Source organism: Micromys minutus, assembly GCF_963924665.1.
Source record: "Micromys minutus genome assembly, chromosome: 6".
NCBI lineage: Eukaryota > Metazoa > Chordata > Mammalia > Rodentia > Muridae > Micromys > Micromys minutus.
Genome location: NC_137975.1, coordinates 41,119,378 through 41,141,273, shown reverse-complemented (window position 1 = coordinate 41,141,273; position 21,896 = coordinate 41,119,378). Strand labels below are relative to the sequence as shown.

Below are 21,896 nucleotides of genomic sequence, written 5' to 3'. Positions count from 1 at the left end.
CCATGTGTAATAAATTTCTTTTTATAGTTTCTATAAATCATGCTGTATAATACCACAACATATTAAGATAAAATTTTAAAATTTATAAACAACCAAATAATATTTTTAGAATATGTTTGATGGTTAATCATTGCTAAATAATTATGGTGTATCCACTTTCAATCACAATATGAGACTAATTCGACTTGTTCTCTGTTTGTTTTGGTCTAATTAAAGGTTTGTCAATATTGCTGATTTAACAAATAGATACTTCAGTTTATTGAGTGTTTATTGAGTATCTCTGTTTCTTGAATGCCTCTGCTGGCATGTGTTCTCTTTTGTTGTTTCCTCTCTGGTTATTGCTTTCCTTCAACTGCTTTGGATTTGGTTTGGTCTTTGCTTCTTTACAGTTGAAGTTTAGATTTTTTTATTATACAATAATTATTTGCTGCTATAAATCTCTGTGCAGTCCTTACTTTGCTGTAACTCCCAAGATTTGATGTGCTGAGTTTCTGTTCACTCATCACAAAATATTCTCTAAGTGTTCTTGTTATTTCTTCCTCAACCCATTGGCTAAGGGTTTTTTTTTTTTTTTCCAATTTCCACAGATTTTACAGATCTGTTTTCTTTATTTATTTCTAATCCAATCCACTGTGCCTGAGACGGTACTTTATAGTTTCAGTGGTGTTAACTCTGTTGGCATTTGTTTGGTCCATCTTATATTGCTGGACTTTCTTTTACCTGCCAGCCACGCAATAATGACACAGAGACATTAATTTTTATGAGAGCTCACGCCTTTGCTCAACGTACCTCTCAGCTAGCGTATCTAACATAATATACTCATGTATTCTAGTCAACATCTGCTATGTGACTCCCTTCCTCCCTCCCCACCTCTCAGCATGTCCGACTTCCTCCAGATCATGCTGGCAAATCTTCCTGCCACAGACTGTTCTGGCCGAGACCCTGTCTCAGCCAAGAAGTCCTACTTTCCCTATGCTGCCTAGCTGTTCTCTATCAGTGAGTGAGGAAGCTGTATGTTGACTACAATCTGGTTGGTACTCAGCTCTCTACTGGTACAAAAATTAATAACTGAATAATAAAAAGGCAACCTTCACACAGTGCACCCTGATAGTACTGCATCATCATTCATGTGCTCTTTAAAATATTTTGCTGTGCTGAATATTCTAAGTGTCCTAGGGCATATAGCTAAGGGTCCGACACACTGAGTTAGTTTATAATGTTGCTCATAGTCCCTTCTCTTGTAAATGTCTGCATAGAAATTTATATTTTATTAATTTAGTTTACTCTTCAATTCTGTTAGAATTTACTTTATTTAATGTGACATTCTGCTGCTATTTGATGCATATGCATTTACCTATTGATTGATGTGTATGTGTGTGTATGTATGTATGTATGTATGTATGTATGTATGTATGTATGTATATTGTGCATGCCTTGTAAGTGCAGGTGTACTTACCATGCTGTTGCATGCAGAAGTCAGAGGTTGACTTCAGGCTGTCTTCAGTTGCTTCTTCACCTTACGTTTGGAAATAAGGTCTCTTACCGAATATCGCTGTTTCAGCTGGACTACCTGGCTGGCCAGAGAGCTCTGAGAATCTTCTGACTCTGCTTTCAAAGCAGTGGTGTTACACTTGCAGTTATCACACTGGCTTTTATATAGTTGCAAGGGATCCAAATTCAGATCTCCATGCTTCTGCAGCAAGCACTTTCCACCAAGGAATGACACATATCTACCCTCACTCATACTGGGGGATTAACAGTTTTACTTTAGTATAATTGCATTCTTTGTCTCTTTTGACTAATACTGCCTTTAAGTGTCTTTGATCTAATACTATTCTAGCTAGCCTCACTGTCAATTGTCTGTTTTTTGTATATATGATCATTTTTACATTTTAAATTTCAACCTCTTTGTTTCTTTTGACCCAAAAGTGGGTCTCTTATAGACAACATTCAGGATAATAAAAACTTCATTCTATCCTTGACACATGTACATAAAGAGTTTAGTCTATTTACATTTAGTGTACCAACATATAAAGTAGTACTTTTTTCCATTGGCAGTTTGTTTTTATATCCAATATCATTTTTGTCCCTCCTTCCTCCATGACTACCTACATTTGTAAGAAATAAATACTCTTTACTGTGTTATAATTCCAATTTCATCTTACTATCCACTATGTAGTATTTCATCCTTGGGCTAAATGTACAAAGGTAATGAGGATTTCAATCAGCAGAAGATAGGATGTTTTTCAAACTATGGATATCTGTATTAGATATAAAAGCACACAGAGAAATAGGGAAGATGAGTCACGTTTAGGGAGGTGAAGCCATGGGGTGTTCTATAAAAATCAACACAATTCTGAACAGGCTACCAATTTCCCTTTTGGGAAGTACTAAAGAATACTAATCAGAAAGTTACTGTTTTTCATGATTATGCTACTTGTTAGTTATTAACCTGGATAAGAAGCTCCCCTCACTGGGCCTCCACATCTCTTCTATACATGAATAAAGTCAAAACCAATAGTGTTTCAAGTTTCTTAAGCTCCAACCATTTAGGAAGGTACACAAAAGCTTTGTGTTTCTTCTCCCTTCACTCCTTTCTCGTTGGTTGCTATTCCTCCTTGCCCTACCTAGCTGAGGTAAGATTAAAAGAAATGAAAAAGAAAATGATGTTCAAGCTCAAACCAATCATGACAGGAACAAGGCCTGTAAAATATACAGCTGTGATTTTCTTTCTTATTGTAGCACTACTAAAGGTACTCGTAGTAGTCTTGGGAAGTTGTGTGATTGGCAAGACTAATACTTACTTTCATACAGTTCATGCCAGTCCCTTTGATCCTTTATAATTCTGATCCATTCTGTAACCAAACTGGTAGCATTTGATTTTGAAAAATTGATGCAAATAAAATGAAGACAGAAACTTTTTGCCACTGAAGAAGAATGACAGCAAGACTCACAACCTTTTTGTATGCTATAACATTCCCAAGTAACATAAAGAAATTAGAGTTAAAAGTAGACCTTCATAGTGTTGGGTTACTCTGGTTATATGGATGGAGCTGGGTGGCTTCAGAAATAAGCTTCATCCCTTTTTTGTAAATGATAGCAATGTTGTAAAATCACAAAATGGAAACCAACAGATTGGAGAAAGATCTTTACCAATCCTACATCTGATAGAAGGCTAGTATCGAATATATACAAATAACTCAAAAAGTTAGAGTCTAGAGAATCAAATAATCCTATTAAAATGGGGTACCGAGCTAAAAAAGAATTCTCAACTGAGGAATATCGAATGACTGAGAAGAACCTAAAGAAATGCTCAACATTCCTAGTTATCAGGGAAATGCAAATCAAAACAACCCGAGATTCCACCACACACCAGTTAGAATAGCAAAGTGCAAACTTAGGTGACAGCAGATGCTTGTATGAATGTGGAGAAAGAGGAACACTCCTCCACTGTTGGTGTGATTGTAAGCTGGTAGAAGCACTCTGGAAATCAGTCTGGTGGGTCATCAGAAAATTTGACATAGTACTTACTACCTGAGGACCTAGCTATACCACTCTTGGGCATATAACCAAAAAAAGCTCCAACATCTAACCAGGACACAGGCTCCACCATGTTCATAGCAGCCTTATTTATAGTAACCAGAAGCTGGGAAGAACCCATATGTCATTCTGCAGAGTAATAGATCCAGAAATTGTGATACATATACAAAATGGATTACTATTCAACCATCAAAAACAATGACTTCATCAAATTCCTAGGCAAATGGATGAAACTTGATGCTATCATCCTGATTGAAATAACCCAGTCACAAAAGAACACTCAAAGCATGTACTCACTTATAAGTGGATACTATCCCAAAAAACGTAAAATACACAAGGAACCATTCATAGAACTTATGAAGCTCAAAACAAAGGAAGGCCAAAAAGTAGATGCCTCAGTCTTTCTTGGAAGGAAAAACAAAACATTCATGGGAGAAAATAAAAGGACAAATAGAGAAGCAAGGATTGGAGAAAAGATCATCCAGAGACTTCCTCACCTGGGAATACACACCATATGTCCCTAATAAACCCAAGCACTATTGCTGATATCAAATGGTGCTTACTGGCAAGAACTTGATATGTATGCCTCCTCAGAGGTCCTTTCAGAGCCATACTGATACAGAGGTGGATGCTTGTAGCTAACCAAGAGACTGAACACGACGACCCCAGTGAAGGAGCTAGAAAAAGGGCTGAAGGAGCTGAAACATTCTACAACCCCATGGGAAGAACAAAATTATCAATTAACCAAACCCACTACAGCTCCCAGGAACTAAACACCAACCAGTAAGTTCACATGGAGAGACCCATGGCCTGAGCTACATATGCAGCAGAGGACAGCATTTTCTGACATCAGCAGGAGTAGAAGACTTTGGTCCAGCAAAGGCTTGTTGTCTCAGCATAGGGGAACGCCAAGGTGCTGAGGTTGGAGAGGGTGGTTGGGAGAGGAATCACCTTCATACAGGCAGTGAGAGAAAGAGGGGCAATTGGATTGTGTGAAAGGGATAATATCTAAAATGAAAATGCAGACATTTTCCAATAGAAGAGAAAAAATTAAAAATAAATAAATAAATTAAAAAAATAATTGAAACCCACTTTTACTGGAGGTATTAAATTCTGGCCATATCATAATAAAATGTAAAGATCTCTTTTGAAAGCCTAAGAAATCTATTTGGAAAATCACCTGAATATTTCTGAAGTCTGTTGAAAATAATGGCTGAGATAAACCCTGTTTGTCATCCAAAGGGGGCTTGCATGCCGTAGGAAGTACAAAATGGAGAGATGGATATTCAGTGAGGAGAAGACACTGTTCAGAGGGCTCATAAGAGAAAGGAACTAGGATTTGGATAGAGCCATGAAAGGCTGTAAATAGGAGAACCTGACCAGAAGGCAAATATAAACAATTGTGCAACTTCAGTGTATTCTGTAGATTGTAGATGGCCAAGACCAGTAAGAAGATAAGTTAGGACATTACTTTGGGAGAAAATTAAAGGACAAGAGCTACATAGTGGCAGTGAAGATGGATAAAAAATAGGAAGAACTGAAAGACACTGGAGACAGAAATTAAGTCATTGATGATTCATTTAATTGTTGGAATGTGGATGAAAGGAAATCACCAATTTCATTCCAAGTTTTCTGCATTATATAATGCAGTTACAGTATCCATGGAGATGGGTTACACACAATGAAGTGAATTGGAGAAAAGAGGGAGGGAGGATTTAAACTGGGAACTTATATGTCTTTGATAGGCCACTGAGCACACAGATCTTGGGCTTAAGAGTGTTCTGAGCTGGATATGTAGATGTGGGTTGAGCTGGTGGTTACACATGAAGCAGGAGAGATGCAGTTGCCTAGGGTTGCTGTATAGAATGAGACTCCAAGAATCCAAGGGATACATTTTCAAGATCCTTAAAAAACCCGGCCATATGAAAGGAAGGGTGGGGAGGAAACTGAAAATTAACTTACAGAAAGCGAAGAAATTTGTAGTACAGGGACATGGTGGGAGCCTATACCTCATCCTTATCAAGAGCTGGAAAGTCCACAAAGTGAGGAGAGAAAAGATACTGTAAGGTTGTGACAATAACCTTAATATAAGCCCTGAGAGTAGTTGTGTGAGCTTACAGGAGGGATGTAGAGAGTAAGAAAGTAGAGACAGGTTCCCCTTTATACTCAAAATGATGTGTGTGTGTGTGTGTGTGTGTGTGTGTGTGTGTGTGTGTGTGTGTGTGTGAGTGTGTGTGTGTGTGTGTATGTGGTGTGTTTCTAAGAGCTGTTCTAAGGCACATGTAGAAATATATCTTATACCTTGTAACAAGGCCAGTACTCTAAGCTGTTTAAAATTTATTGTTATGGTTTCTTTTATTTGAAAATTGTAAAAGCAGAATTGGGTGAATTGTGGGCATTGTTTTGCTGTTTGTGTTTTCTTCTCTAGAAATAAGATTATGAGATTTCTAACAATCAGGTTGTACAATGAGTATCCAAGGGTTATCTAGAAAACAAGCATTTCTGGTAACTTAGAAATGAAAAATTTTTATTAAAAGATGTTTAAACTCACATCATTGATTTTATTCTGCAATCAAAATCCATCTGATTAATTGGGTTGGGGAAGATTGCTCTATTGATAGAGTCCTAATACATAGTCTATTACATGAGGACATTAAGTTTGAATCTCCAGCACCAATGTGAAATTCAGGCATGTATCTGTAACTATTGTGTTGGGGGGCAGGGTGGAAAGACAATCTACATGCTTTCTGGAAAGTCAGTCTAGCCAATTGATTTGCCGTAGGTCAGATATAGAGCCCTGTCTCTACATAATAATAATAATAATAATAATAATAATAATAATAATAATAATAATAATAATAATAACAACAACAACAACAACAATAACAACAGTCAATAAATAAAGACAACCAACATAAACTGTTGGCCTATACACATACCTACACCTGTGCACGGGCACTTGCATGCACACACACACACACACACACACACACACACACACACACACACGGGAGGACAGATGGGTCTTGGGGGGAAGAAATCAGATTAAGAAATATTTTGAAAGAGACAGTACTTTAATGAGCTTTAGAATTTATATAAACATTTTGTATTACACACAAAAATAGGTGTTTTCTATAGTTTTTTCACAAAATAAACCATAAACAATTTTCTTCAAAGTAGCAGTTATCAATCTTATCAGAACAACACAACACACACACACACACACACACACACACACACACACACACACACACACGTGCCCTGCAGGACTTATAGAGCACCCAGAGTCTTAGGTTAATGTTATGGAGACTTTAGCTCCTGACTCCCACTCCTACAAACTTGTTGCATCAGCAGTTTTCAGGATATCGCCTGCCTCTGTTTATTCTCTGCATTGTCCCAGGAATAGAGCACTTTCTTAAATCTTGTCACTTTGGCATTTGTTTTTCTTGAGCTTCATATAGTCTATTGGGGTGTTCAGAGCTTTCTGGGGTTAGTATCCAATTATCAGTGACTGCATATTATGTCTGTTCTTTTGTGACTGGGTTACCTCACTCAGGATGATATTCTCTAGCCTTGTCTGTTCCCTGATTTTAGTGGGATTGTTTTAGGTTTCTCAACATTAAGTTTGATGTTGGCTGTTGGTTTGCTGTATATTGCTTTTATTATGTTTAGGTATGAGACTTGGATTCCTGTTCTTTCCAAGACTTTTAACATGAAGGAGTGTTGAATTTTTTCAAATGCTTTCTCAGCATCTAGTGAGATGACCATGTGTTATTTTTCTTTCAGTTTGTTTATATGGTGGATTACATTGATGAATTTCATTATATTAAATTATCCCTGCATCCCAGGGATGAAGCCTACTTGATCATGGTGAATGATCGTATTCATGTGTTCTTGCATTTGGTTTGCAAGGATTTTGTTGAATATTTTTGCAACATGTTCATAAGTGAGATTGGTCTGAAGTTCTCTTTCCTTGTAGGGTCTTTGTGTGGTTTAGAAATGAGAGTTATTAGGGCCTTGAAAAATGAGTTAGGTAGTGTTCCATTTGACTCTATTTTGTGGAATAGTTTGGAGAGTATTGGTATTATGTTGTCAATAAATGTCTGATAAAATTCTGCACTGAACCCATCTGGACCTGGGCTTTTCTGGTTGGGAGGTTTTTGATGACTGCTTCTATTTCTTTAAGTGTTATAGGATTATTTAGATAGTTTACCTGGCTCTGGTTTAACTGTAGTATCTGGTATCTGTCTAGGAATTCATCCATTTCCTCCAGATTTTCCAGCTTTGTTGAGTATAGGCTTTTGTAGTAGCATCTGATGATTTCTTGAATTTCCTCAGTTTCAGTTATTATGTCTCCACTTTCATTTCTGATTTTGTTAATTTGGATACTCTCTCGTTGCCCTATAGTTAGTCTGGCTAGGGGTTTATCAATCTTGTTAATTTTGTCAAAGAACCAGCTCTTCGTTTTTTTGATTCTTTGAATGGTTCTTTTTGTTTCTATTTGGTCAATTTCTGTTCTGAGTTTGATTATTTATTGCTGTATACTCCTCTTGGGTGTATCTGCTTCCTTTTGTTCTAGAGCTTTCAACTGTGCTGTCAAGTTGCTAGTGTATGCTCTCTCCAGTTTCTTTTGGAAGCGCTCAGAGCTATGAGTTTTCCTCTCAGTACTGCTTTCATTGCATCCCATAGGTTTGGGTATGCTGTGTTTATGTTTTCAATAAATTCTAGAAAATCCTTAATTTCTTTCTTTATTTCTTCTTTAACCATGCTACTTTTTAATAGAGCATTGTTTATTTTCCATGTGTATATTGCTTGTTGTTGTCTTTGTTATTATTAAAGACCAGCCTTAGACCATGGTGATCTGATAGGATGCATTGGAAGTATTTCAATTCTCTTATATCTATTGAGGCTTGTTTTGTCACCAATTATATGGTCAATTTTGGAGAAGGTGCCGTGAGGTGCTGAGAAGGTGTAGTCTTTTGTTTTAGGATGATATGTTTTATAGATATCTATTAATTTCAATTGGTTCATAACCTCTGCTAGTTTCACTGTGTCATTGTTCAGTATCTGTTTCCATGATCCATCCATTGATGAGACTGGGGTGTTGAAGTCTTCCACTATTATTGTGTGGGTGCAATGTATTTTTTGAGCTTTAGTAGGGTTTCTTTTATGAATATGGGTGCTCTTGTATTTGGAGCATATATGTTAATGACTGAGAGTTCCTCCTGACAAATTCTTCCTGTAATGAGTAAAAAGTGTCTTTCCTTATCTTTTTTGATAACTTTTGGTTGAAAATCTACCTTATTTGATATTATAATGGTTACTCCAGCTTGTTTCTTGGGGCTGTTTGCTTGGAAGTTTTTTCCCAACCTTTTACTCTGAGATAGTGTCTGTCTTTGTCTTTGAGATGAGTTTCTTGTATGTAGCAAACTGCTGGATTCTGTTTATGTATCCAGTCTGATAGCATATGCCTTTTTATTGGGGAATTGAGTTCATTTATGTCAACAGATATTAAACAATAGTGGTTACTGTCTTCTGCTATTTTTGCTTTTAGAGGTAGAATTGTGCCTGTTTGTCTTTCTTCTTTTGGTTTTCTTGCTTAGTTGTGTTCTTCTTTTTACTAGGATGCAGTTTCCCTTCTTGTATTCGGTTTTCTGCCTATAATTCTTTGTAGTGCTGGATTTGTGGTCAGATTTTGTATAAATTTAGTTTTGTCCTGGCATATCTTGGGCTCTCCATCTGTGATGATCGAGAGTTTTGCTGGGTATAGCAGTGTGGGCTGACACTTGTGTTCACTTAGAATCTGCATGATGTCTGTCCAGGATCTTCTAGCCTTCATAGTCTCTGTTTAAATTCGGGTGTAATTCTTATTGGTCTACCTTTATATGTTACATGACCTTTTTCTATTACTGCTTTTAGTATTCTTTCTCTGTTTTGAACACTTGGCATTTTGACTATTATGTGTCTTTTGTGGTCCACTCTATTTAGAGTTCTGTAGGCTTCTTTTATTGTCATGGTCATCTCATTCTTAAGGGTAGGGAAGTTTTCTTCTACAATTTTGTTGAGGATATTTACTGTGCCTCTTAGTTGATATTCTTTGCCCTCTTCTATTCCTAGTAACTTTTGGTTTGGTCTTCTCATTGTGTCCTGGATCACCTGGACATTTTTGGTTAGGAGCTTTTTGGCTTTTGCATCTTCTCTGACTGTTTTGTTTATGTTTTCAATGTTGTCCTCGGCCCCTGAGATTCTCTCTTCCATCTCTTGTAGTCTGTTAGAGATGCTTGCATCTGTGACTCCTGATTTCTTTTTTAGTTTTTCCACCTCCAGTGTTGTCTCTTTTAGTGTTTTCTTTATTGTTTCCATTTACATTTTTAATTCCTTCTTCAATTCCCTCATCTTCTTGTTTTTGTTTTCCTCTAGTTCTTTGATTTCTTTGAGTGTTTTTCGTGTTTCCTCTTTAAAAGCTTCTATTTGTTTATGGTTTTCCTCCTGTTCTTGTTTAAGTGAGTTATTCTTGCTCTTGTCAAAGATCTCCATCATCATCTTGAGGTATGGTTTCAGGTCTGAGTCTTCTTTTTCTGGAGAGTTTGGCATTCTGCTGCTTGCTGTGACGGGAGAGCTGGGTTCTGATGTTTTCAGTTTTCTTGGTTTCCATTTAAGTTCTTTAGCTTTCCTCTTGCCAATTTGTTGTCTGTGATTATACGTGGTCTTGTTGTCAGTGATTGTTTCCCATCTCTCCTGTGTACCTGGCCTGTGTCCCTGGATCTCCACTATTTAGGTGGCAAATGTTTTGAGTGTTTGGTCTGCAGGCAAGGGCCTTCAGTGTGGACACCGAGTCCCTACAACAGAGTTCCTGCTCCCCTGACAAACCGGAGGGCCATGTCTACTGTAAGCTAGGCCTAGCCCTCTCTGTGCCCCAGCTACTCACAGTGCAGTTTCTCAAGGCCTGTGTCCCTGTATCTCTGCTGTTCCCTGTGGCAAATGGCCTGAGTGTTTGTTCCGCATGCAATGGCTTTCCAGGCAGATACCAAGTCCCTATTCCAGGGTTTCTGCTCCCCTAATTCAATCCTCTGCTATTTCTAAGTATAGATCTTCAGCAAGGCATAGCTACCCATAATCCATGAATACATGTTGTTTAACAGGGTAGCAATTTATTCATTACCTTCATCGATTTTTATTTTTTTACTTTTGAAGTTTTCATACAGTAGTAACAATTTCAGACTTATTTCTAGTTAGATTGCCAGCTGTAAAAAAGAACTAGTCAAACTTTTTCTATGTACAGCCTATTTCTATATAAGGATTTTTTTTATACAAACCTAGATATATAGGTATAGCTAGGTAAAGGTATATAATATATTTATAATGAATCAGAGTGAAATTAAATTTAAGGAAATAGAGGCACGGCTGCAGTACTGGAATCCCTTGTATGCATGGGATTACCCTGTGTTTTATCCCTAGCACCCAACCAAAAGGAAATCGACTAATTTACATACTTATTATTTGGTGTGTGCATATTTGTGCATGCTGGGTGGTTATCAACATGCCATGATCTGTATGTGGAAGTCAGAGGAAAAATTTTGGGACCAGGTTCTCTCCTTTCACCATGCAGGTCCCAGGGATGAAACTTGGGTCATCAGGGGTGGTGGCAAGGACCCTTGCTTGCTGAGCCATCTCACTGGTCCCAATATTTTTTATTGAAGTAACTATTTTTATACACATACTTTTACAGTTCATTAAAGATTAAAAACCAGGGTATAAGAGACAACTGAAACAATATGGTCTGCTCCTATTGCCCTTGACTGCCTCCCAGAAATTGAAGGCAAAACCTTTTTTTCTGAAGATACCACATACTTCAGATAAAGACTTGAATATTAAGATGTAACTGGTTTCGAAATTCTCCCTGAGAACTATCATTCATCATTCATTGTATCTAAAGATGCTATGCAATCTGATAAGGAAGGAAAGCAACCAACAGACCTACCCAGCTGTAGAACCTACATTCCACAGCAATGACCAGCTGACAAGATAAGTCTTAGCAGCAGCTGTTTAATTGGATTTAAGTCCCGATCAACAGGAGGAAAACTATGCCTCCCATTGGAAACATAACCTGTGGCTCTTGTGGTCATGTATCCTAGAGGAGAACCTACAACTGCCACTTTCCTAAATCACAATAATCCCTAACTGCATTGTAAACACACATCTGTATATCCGCAGATAAGCGTAGCTCTCATCCCTCATTAATGAAGTGTCTGTTTACAGCAGCTAGAGGTATTACTGAACTCTACAATGTGCCAAACTGCAAAGAACAAGTAATTGTGGGTGCCCAGGCAAGATTAATATATCTACACCTCAAGCCTTTACACATAAGACTGGGGGAAATTTTCAGAAATGGTCAGGGAAGAATAATGGTAAGAGCAAGGTGCTAGGATGCCTGCTGTTAGGTAGTGTCTTTTACAGGAGAGGAAAATGTTCTCATGAAATTACAGCAACATGGTTGCCTAAAGAAAACCTGAACCATCAGGACACCAGTTGACATTCCAGTATAGGTGGAAAAATGTCACAAGACCCCACGTCACTGAGTTCCAGGCAATGGCTGCTGAGAAAGAAGACTCAGTCTTTTCTAGAGATGATAGGTTATTTCAAGTGGTTAGCTCTAATTGCATGTTCTAAAGGGGCTCAATAGGGTGTGTGTGCAGCATTAACAATGAAAAAAGAAGAGATCCCAAATTTGAGAGGAAACAGGGAGGTTGGGTGGTTAAAGATGGAGAGCGATGGGGCTGCAAAGGATGTAAATATAGTATCATGTATGAAAGACTCAAAAAAGAAAAATAAATAAGTAAAAAGGTAAATGTTGTAAATGATACAAAATAAGTGAATATCCTTGCTTATTGTTTGTGTAAAGAATTAAATTTTGGTTACATATTTGATAACACAGGGCATAGAACATCTTCACTGTTTATCCAGGTTGATCTTGATTTTATAACTGTTGGTGCTGAAAATGCAGTTCTTCATAGCTCTGCATTAAGAGACTAAATAGCTGAAGTGTGTTTTAGGGCTATTTCAGAAACTTAAAATTTTCATCCCAATTTCAAGGAAAAGGTAATTTCATGTCTTCTTGTATAAATTTACAAGTCAGCAACTCAAAAACAAAATCACTTTTTAAATTACTCTAAGACAACAACCCAAGGTTTACTAATGTTAAATATGCAGAGAAATGACAGTAGAAAACATGAATAGTTTTGTTTGCTATGTTTCAGCCACTCTCTGTAAGTGCAGAAAACGTGAAAGTACCAGTAAAATCACTGGCATTCACAGCATTTAGAGGTTTGTTTTGAGACCAGCTGTTTCTGGCAGCACAGGCTTGTGTCACGTGGTGTGAAGGCATGCACATTGCAAACTGGGAAATGTTCTGCGTTCAAGGCTAACCCTGAAGCTGCTTCAGTGGTGCAGGGCACCACGAGTAAGCATGGCCAGAAACACCTCAAATTCAAGACACATTTGGCTTTGAGTTAACTTTCAGCTGTCACAAGTTCAGAATCCTTGTATTCTTACCAAATTTTCACAATCCTCGCACATACAGACTCCCACGGGGGCTCCTGACCCATGACTGCATCTGTGTTCCAAAAGATAGGAATCCCCTCTCTGTTTCCCATGGTGCCTTGCCTGAAGCCTAACACATGGTTATAACTGCTTCTCCTTACAGTTAGTTTCAGAAGTTCAGAAGAGAGAACAAGAGTTTGGAATCACTTTCTCTTTTTCTGCTGTCTTGGTGTTTCTATGGTTATGAAGAGGCACCGTGACTGCAGCATAAAAGATGTAATTGGGGCCGGCTTAATTTCATGGGCTATGTTCATTATCATCATGGTGGGAAGCATACAGTGTGCAGGTAGACATGGTGCTGGAGAAGGAGCTGAGAGTTGTCCATCTTAATCTGCAAGAAGGAGACTGCCACTCTAACATATGAGACTTCAAAGCCAGTCTCCACAGTGCTGCACTTCCTCCAACAAGGTCACACTTATTCCAACAAGGCCTTCCCTCCTAATAGTGCCACTGCCTATAGGCCATGAGTCTGTGGGGGCCATAGCTATTCAAACCACCACATCTGTCCTTGTTACAATAAGGAAGACCAGCAGGTGTCAGGTCCCACCTTGGAAGGCAGTCATCCCAGTTTAGAATTCTCCCTGTTAGAGCCAGAAGCAATTCTGTGTATTCAGTGACTGCAGGTCTCTTTTATTAAAAAGTAGAAAAACATTAACTTTTCAGTAACTTCCTATCACCTGTAATATAGGGTTTTTTGAGTCTATTCATTTGCTAATTGCAGGAGAAGGTTTGGTTTTTAATCTAAAACAGTAGGGGTTCATAATTGGTCCACATATTGGTAAAGTTTATTGGTAAAGTTTAAAGATAAGAGGAAATGCATAAATGCTGAGATTTTAACACACAAATTGCCACTCACCAGTCTTTTAAAAATAAAATCTCTTCTTTGATGATGGGTCTAATATTTATAATTTATTTTTCTTCTGGCATAGGTCACTAGGACTTCCTACCTCTTACACTCTTGACAGTACTGGCTTCTAAAATGAGAGTAAGAACTTCTAGGTTTGGAAGTAACCTGAGTATAAAATTGTTTTAGATCTATGTTTACTGTAGATAATAATTATATTTTAGCAGATTTTCTACGTATTTCAGACAGACTCTATAAAAATATTTGATTGGATGTCATGCTCATATAACTAAGTAAATATTTAGCTGTATCCTATAATAGGATAACAGTGGTCATTACTTGGGGCAGATACAGCAAGCTCATAACAAGTAGTAGATATACCAGTTGGAGTTACAGCAGGAAGAACACACTTGCCAGTTACTAGCCAAAGATTGGATAAGAAAAGGTTCTACCAAGACACGGAAACGAACAGCTAACATGGTGAACCTTACTGACCTGCTGACATGGTGAATCTTACTGACCTGCTGACATGGTGAACCTTACTGACCTGACATGGTGAACCTTACTGACCTGATAACATGGTGAACTTTACTGACCTGATAACATGGTGAACCTTACTGACCTGACATGGTGAATTTTACTGACCTGATGACATGGTGAACCTTACTGACCTGCTGACATGGTGAAACTTACAGACCTAATAACATTATGAACCTTACTGACCTGACATGGTGAACCTTACTGACCTGATAACATAGTGAACCTTACTGACCTGATGACATGGTGAAACTTACTGACCTAATGACATGGTGAAACTTACTGACCTGCTGCTTGGCAGTGATTCTCCAGTAACAGCTCTGGTGAATTCTCAGTGTGAGAATGGAAAGTTTACAGTACTCTGAGAATAGCCTAAAAATTAAACTGATTAATGGGTGGGTCAGTAGAGTAAAACTAGATTTTTACCTTTGTGCCATATTTGGAGGTAGAACAATACAACTGACATCAAATGCAGCAGTTTCCTGCCCTAGCTATTGGAGGCATCTTTACAGAAAGAAAAATTACAATAAGAAGAAAAGAAAACACATTTAAAAAACCCCATTCTAACACTCTTAACAAAATAATTTTATTGATTTGACCTAATGTTTAAATATCTTTTATTATTAGTGTTTTTATGATACTGTATTATTTTGTTAGCATGATAAAGCAACCATAAGATACCATATGAAATAAAAAATACCAGAAGCAATGTTTTTCAGAAACAAACAACAGGTCAGGAAGATTTGACTTAGAATAATATTGGAACAAAAGTTAAATTTAATAAAAATTATGAACAATAGTGTTTGTGGGTTTCTTGTCTTAAAACTGTGAAAGTGATTTTTAGTTGGGCTTAAGTTTCCTAAGACTTAAAATGCCATATGTTAATGCTTTTCCATATGACTGGCTTATCTTCACATCCTGATCTTCTTTATTTCCAGGGTTTTGAAGGTGTTCCTTTCACGGACAGCACAAAGAATTCCATACATGACTGGTGGTCGTGTCATGAGGATGCTGGCAGTTATAGTCTTGGTAGTGTTTTGGTTTCTTGTTGGCTGGACTTCTTCTATGTGCCAGAACTTGGAGCGGGAGATTTTGCTTGTTGGCCAAGGGCAAACATCTGATCACCTCACCTTCAATATGTGCCTCATTGACCGCTGGGATTACATGACAGCAGTTGGTATGTGGCCACCATATGCTCTGCATGACTGCATGAGTACCTTGTGCTTTCCACAATAGCTTTGACATGTCTGATCTTTAACTTTAAAATAATTTTAATATGACTTTGGTAGCAGCTAAATTATGAAAATGATAAGAACAATATGCAGGTTGCAAACAGAAACTCATTATTTTTCAACGGCTTGTTCCTTTATTGAAAAAACAAGGCAAACTAAGTAAAAGAAATACAAAAATGTGAAGAAGAAATGCAACATCTATGTACAGAGAAATTATGGATTGGTTTCTATCTGAATAACAGTAGCCTCCATCTTGATTTATGTTCTTGGGTGATAGGAAGCAATAATATTGAAATTTTTCTTTACAGAGGCCTTATGATATTGATCAGACTTCACTCTTGCTGAAGAACGGACTGTCTAAAACTTATGGTTAATTTAACTTTCCTATACCTATCTCTAAAGAAAATTCTCAGGGAGGTGGTAAAAGTTATGAGGCAGAAAAATGGGATGGCGGTATCATGACTCAGACCTAAACCTCAAGATACTTTCCTGATCTTTTCCTGGTTTTGAAAAATAAGAAAGGGAGATATAAAAGACATTTGAGCAATCATCTATTTTAAACTAAATTTCCAAAGATATAAAAAGAATAAGAATGAAAGAGAGCTGTTATATTTTGTTGTTTCTCTCATTTGTAAGCCAAACAAACAACAAACAACAAATAACAAACAACAAACATACATTATTTTAAGGGCATTTGTAAGAAGTCAAAACACGAGTTTAATTCTCACTTTCTGTCTTTTTCACAACATTTGTTTGAAAGTCTATAATGTTTTCTAGAAGGCAATAAGATACGTCCTTATCAATCTTCAGTAATGAGTCTTCTCCTTGGCAAGGCATCTCAGGACATGTATAGACCTGACGCTGTAAGGATGAAGCTGAGGCCATCTGAGTGTAGACATGGCTACAGGGATAATATATTTTGAGAAATTTAACTTTCACAAGAAATGCGAGCAGCAAAAATAGGAAGCAATTCAGGGCTTGGCTTTAGTCTGGCTATGAGGAGGAAGACATTGTATAAATATTGTTTTAACTCAAAAAAAAAAAGCCTTTAACATTTTATTTGATCCTTTTCAAGGTAACCAAAGCAGGAAAACTCATTGACTTATAATATTTTTATTGGTTCTTTATGAATGTCACACCGTGTACCCAATCTCACACATCTCACCCACCCATGCCACCCTTCACCCATGCAGTCTTTCCATAACAGAGGGGAAAAGATCTCCCTTGGAAGCTGTAATGTGTACAGTGTCCCCCACAGTACTCCCTTTTGTCCACACTTCTTTGCATTGCAAATGTTCATTGCAATGACTCATTGGTCCGGTATGAGGCCTCTGGCTTCTGCTACACTAACAACATAGAAATGTCCATGGGACTCCTTTTGGATATCCTGTCGTTGCCCTGTGTCATGTAGATCCTGTAGATTTGGATCTGTAGTCTTCCTTTAAGCTTGCAGCAGTTCATTGATGGGGAAGATGTTGGAGCAGGCCTACCTATTCCTGGATCTGGGCCTAAGAGGTATCTGAGCTGGATAGCCCACCTGCTTGCCTGATCTTATGCCTTTGGGGCCAGTTCACCAGTGACCCTCACAATCAGGGCCAGCTTTACTCTGCTGCCCAGGCAATGCTGTGCAGGGCCATCTCTTCTGTGAGTTATAGCTTGTGACAGACTTGACCAGCTCTTCTGCCTACTATAGATGGCAAGTGACAAAGGAGGGAAGGAGGGTGTCTATTGCCCAGCAGAGAGGAGAGAGGGCTAGAGTCTCCCAAACTTATGACCTTGGGGCCAGCTCAACCATACTCCCCAAATTTATGGCCACTCTACTGTGCAGGCGAGCTCTCCTTCTCCCACCTGCTGCAGGTGGTGGATGGAGGAGGAGACAAGGGGCAGGGCCAGCCCTCACATGCTCATATCTTTGGGTTGGCTCTCCTACAGCACTCACAATGTGTGGAATCTGCTCTCCAGAGGACTTCAGCTGACTCGGGACAGACTCAGCTCACCTGTTCTCATGTCCCAGGACCATCTCTCCAACAATACCCACATGAGGGGTGGGGCCAGTTCTGCACAGCACTTAGATATCAACACGTCCTGGGAGGCAGCACAGACCAGTGACATCTACCTGATCTTCAGTGCTAAAAGACCCCTGATGCTTCAGGGCCACAGACCCAGATGTGCCCTCTGCACCCTCCCCCTACTGCCCTGCAGTGGCACAGGCCAGGACCCCATCATGGTCACAAGTTGCATTATCAGCTACCCACATCAGGCTTTTCCTCAGGATCTTTGAGTCTCCAGTCTTGCCTTACTTTATTGTACTCACATCTTTCTATCTTTCTCTTTAATTTCTCCACCACCACTCACTTGCTCCTCTTTGTGGTGCCTGGGGTCTCTGTGTGTCTGGGGTCATCTCAGGAGTTCTAAGCCTTGTTCAGTCATTATAGAACCAGACATCAGTCTGTCCCCGACCCCTGACCCCCACCTTCACCCCTCACATCCAGCATAACTGCCTGTGCAGGCCCCGTGGTGCTGGACTGGTGATCTTCTTGGCCCTTGCAAGGATCTTCTGTCTCATTACTACCTGAGAGCTAGTCTGCTAGTCTTCAGTCAAGGCCTCTGTGGTGTGGAACTGGCAGTTTTCTCAGGCTAGCTTCCTGTCAGGACCCCATGGCAACACACTGGTGGTTGTCTCAGGCTCACTTTTTTTTTTCTTCAGGGAATATTAGGCTGCTAACATTCAAATGTTCATTGGTCAGAATTCCAAGCATAGACATATCTTCTCTCCTCTCTGCCACCTACTGAGACAACAGCAATGCCTCTAGAGGCCAGATTCTCTTTCATTATAAAGAAAAGTCACCATGTTTATGTTTGTGTTAAACATTCGTTTGTTTATCCATTTATTATGTACACAGTGTTCTGTCTGCATTTATGTCTGCAGGCCAGAAGAGGGAGTCAGATCCTACCATAGATGGTGGTGAGACACCATGTGGTTGCTGGGAATTGAACTCAGGACCTCTGGAAGAGCAGTCAGTGCTCTTAACTGCTGAGTCATCTCTCCAGCCCCACTATGTTTATATTTAACAAAACAACAAAAACATGATGACAAGAAGCACACATGAGGTCACAAACAAGGACACCGTTCAACTCATGTAGCATTTGCATCTTTTGCACACTACTTTTGTGATGGCATCAAGACTTCTTTAAAAATAATTTTTGTAGTCTGCAGAAATAAATGAGGATGTGTGATTCACAACTGCAATTCATTTCATAAACTTTAATAGAGTGCAGGAATTACATGCTATCAGTAATATTTCCTTAAGTACTTCTAGTTTCTTGACTGCTATGGTGAACACTCTGGGAGATATAAAATGTTTATGTTATAAACTGCTCCTCATCAACTGTTTATTCTTAGTATAAATAAAAAGAAATTATTATTAGATTATAAAGAAAAAAGGTATGGTGAAAAGATTTTTGGTATGGTAATTGTTCAGTGAAAGAAGACAAAATATTTTGAACCAGATACCAGGAATCTTTTTGTAGAAGCACTTTGAGCCATGGGTAATGTTTGTGTCATTCTAGAGAAATGTAGGGAACATCCGTTTGATAGTAGTGACAGATGGAGGTAGAGAGGGATTGTATCAAACATGAAGGAGACATCTTAAGTAGAAGACTTGGAATGTGCTATGTTGGGACACATAAATGATGCTTAGTGGTAAATTTATTGAAAACAATAGAAATTTAGAGAGCAAGGAAAATGATGTAAGTATCCAATAAATTCAAGTCTGATGGCTTCCATCATGTGTTTTTATAAAAAGTAAAATGTGGAAAACATGGGGACTTGTAGGTTAAAATATTTACAAGGGGGAGATTTTATGAGTGCTTCTCAAACATATCCCAGTGTAGCATCCCTTGGAATCTTGTTTGAAACATGTATTTTCAGTCTGCTCCAAACCGTCTCACCCAGCAGCCTGGGATCAGGGGCCTAGCACTTGATGCTTAATATGACTCTAGATGAATGTGGCCGTATGCTGTCATGTGTCACTGGAGCTCTGAGGGCACATTCAGTTGGCTTGCTGGAGTGTCAAATCCCAGCTGTGCTCTGGCCGTTTCATAGTACTCACCAGAGCTCCCTGTCTGCTGCTCATTTCCAGTCTGACTTACTTTCCTTCTGTCCCAAACCCAAGCTTCATTTGTATACCCATAGATGACATTCACTTGGGAAACATAAGTAGGTGACATCAGATAGAAGGTTCTTACAATGCCTGCCAAACCATCTACATGTCTCTCAAGTCTATATCTGTTTTGGCCTTTTATTTCCCACAGCATCTTAGTGTACAGCCATTTTAGCCTTTGCCACAGATCACCAACACTTCTCCCCATTCTCCATGGCCTCTCTCATTTGATAAGACTTTGTAGTCATCTGAAATTGCCCTACTTTCAAAATCTCTCAGTGAGGTTCACTCTGGCCATGATTTCCTAGCTCTAAATGTACCTGCTTAACATAATAGACTGTTTGTGTTTACCATCATGTCCCCGTGATGGGATTGTGGCCAGCAATAACCTGTATAGACAATGATGATCCCATAAAATGATAACAATACTAAACATTCTCATCACATACTGATGGCATAGTCTTTGTAATGTCACCACTCAGTACATTTTTCACTGTGCTTTGGTGGAACTGGTGAGAATGAACTTAGCACCATGTCATTTGTATGAAACTGGAACGGCACAGCACATAACTCTCATTTGACAGCAAGAGACTGCATCACATGCTTACATTCCAGCCCCTATCCGTCACTGTTTTCGAGCACTGGTCCTCAACCTTCCTAATGCTCTGATGCTTTAATATGGTTCTTCATGTTCCAGTGACCCCCAACTATAAAACTGATTTTATTACTACTTCATGACTATGATTTTGATGCTCTTATGAATCGTATTGAAAATATTTGATATGTAGGATATCTGGTATGTGACCCCTGGAAATATGCTCATTCAATCCCCCAAAAGAATCATGGTCTACAGGTTGAGAACATCTTCTTTTAGAGGGTATAGATGCCTAGAAAAGTTTACTATAAAACACCATGCTCTGTTGCTAGGACAGCAGCTCATATGTCTCACATTTACCAAATCTGCCACAATAAATGGCAGACCTACACCATCTGCACCAATGGGAGTGCACTTTGAGATGTGCACACAATGTAACCTTGTTTTATGAGTCCAATTTCTGGGCATAGACTCCTTGTTAAGGAGCGCAGGACTGCACAATTACTGTGTTCTTCAACTCCAGGGAAAGTTCATTATGTAGCAAATGTATTGCTAGCAGGAAGGAACTGCACAAAGAATGGTGATTTCTACAGTAATTCTTGATCATTCTATAGAACAAAAAAACATGGATATCATGGTCTTTGCCTGCCACATAGCCCTGATATAGGTCAGTGATGGATTTAAGTTTCCATAACTCTGAGAATGACAGACATCTTTAAGAATAATATTCTGAAGTTATTTACACCAATTATATCATTACTCACCACTTCAAGCTTTCGGAAGTGCATTTGAATGCATTCTCTGTACATTATTAGAAGCAAAAGAAGATACCTTTCCCACTTCATCTTTCCCTTCTCTGAAAGGTGTGTGCTCCTCAGCACCACTGCTCTACGGCTATGTGGCTCACACACACACAACAAGCCAGCTGCCGCTTACAGACTCTGGATAAATATTTGCCGGAGGAATGAAAATGATCCTAGCTCTCTTTCCCTCATTGCAGTATTTGTGGCCAGGAGTAGATTAAAAGTGGAAAATGTGCTAAAACTAGAAATCTAGAAGTTATACAAGAGTCCTCAATTCATTTTAAGTATGAATCTGTGTGCTTAAATAGACTACATTCTTGAGACTCTCAACTGATGTGGTTCTCTTATGCCTTTTGATTTGGTTTGTTTTATTAATCATATGTTTAATTCAGCGTGTCATATAGAATAGGCTAGCTCTATACTTGCTGTTAGCTAAGGTTGGCCTTGGACTTTTGATCCTTTAACCTCTACCTCCCCAGTGCTGGGATTATAGGGATGGTTCAGCAGAACAGGAAGCCACAGCTGTATTTATGAGACTCAATCTCATCTGACTTCTTCAATAGTCAGCAGGTAAATTTGGCA

General features: G+C 38.7%; 1 protein-coding gene across 1 annotated transcript in view; it reads left to right on the top strand.

The window, feature by feature from the left end:
- Positions 1–21,896, top strand: part of GPR158 (G protein-coupled receptor 158) — a gene marked incomplete at both ends in the record, with an annotated part of 357,084 nt that overhangs the window by 316,135 nt on the left and 19,053 nt on the right. Inside the window, one exon of the mRNA XM_080917650.1 lies at positions 15,460–15,698. Coding sequence (XP_080773776.1) covers positions 15,460–15,698 — 239 coding nt within the window. The remainder of the gene's footprint in view (positions 1–15,459; positions 15,699–21,896) is intronic.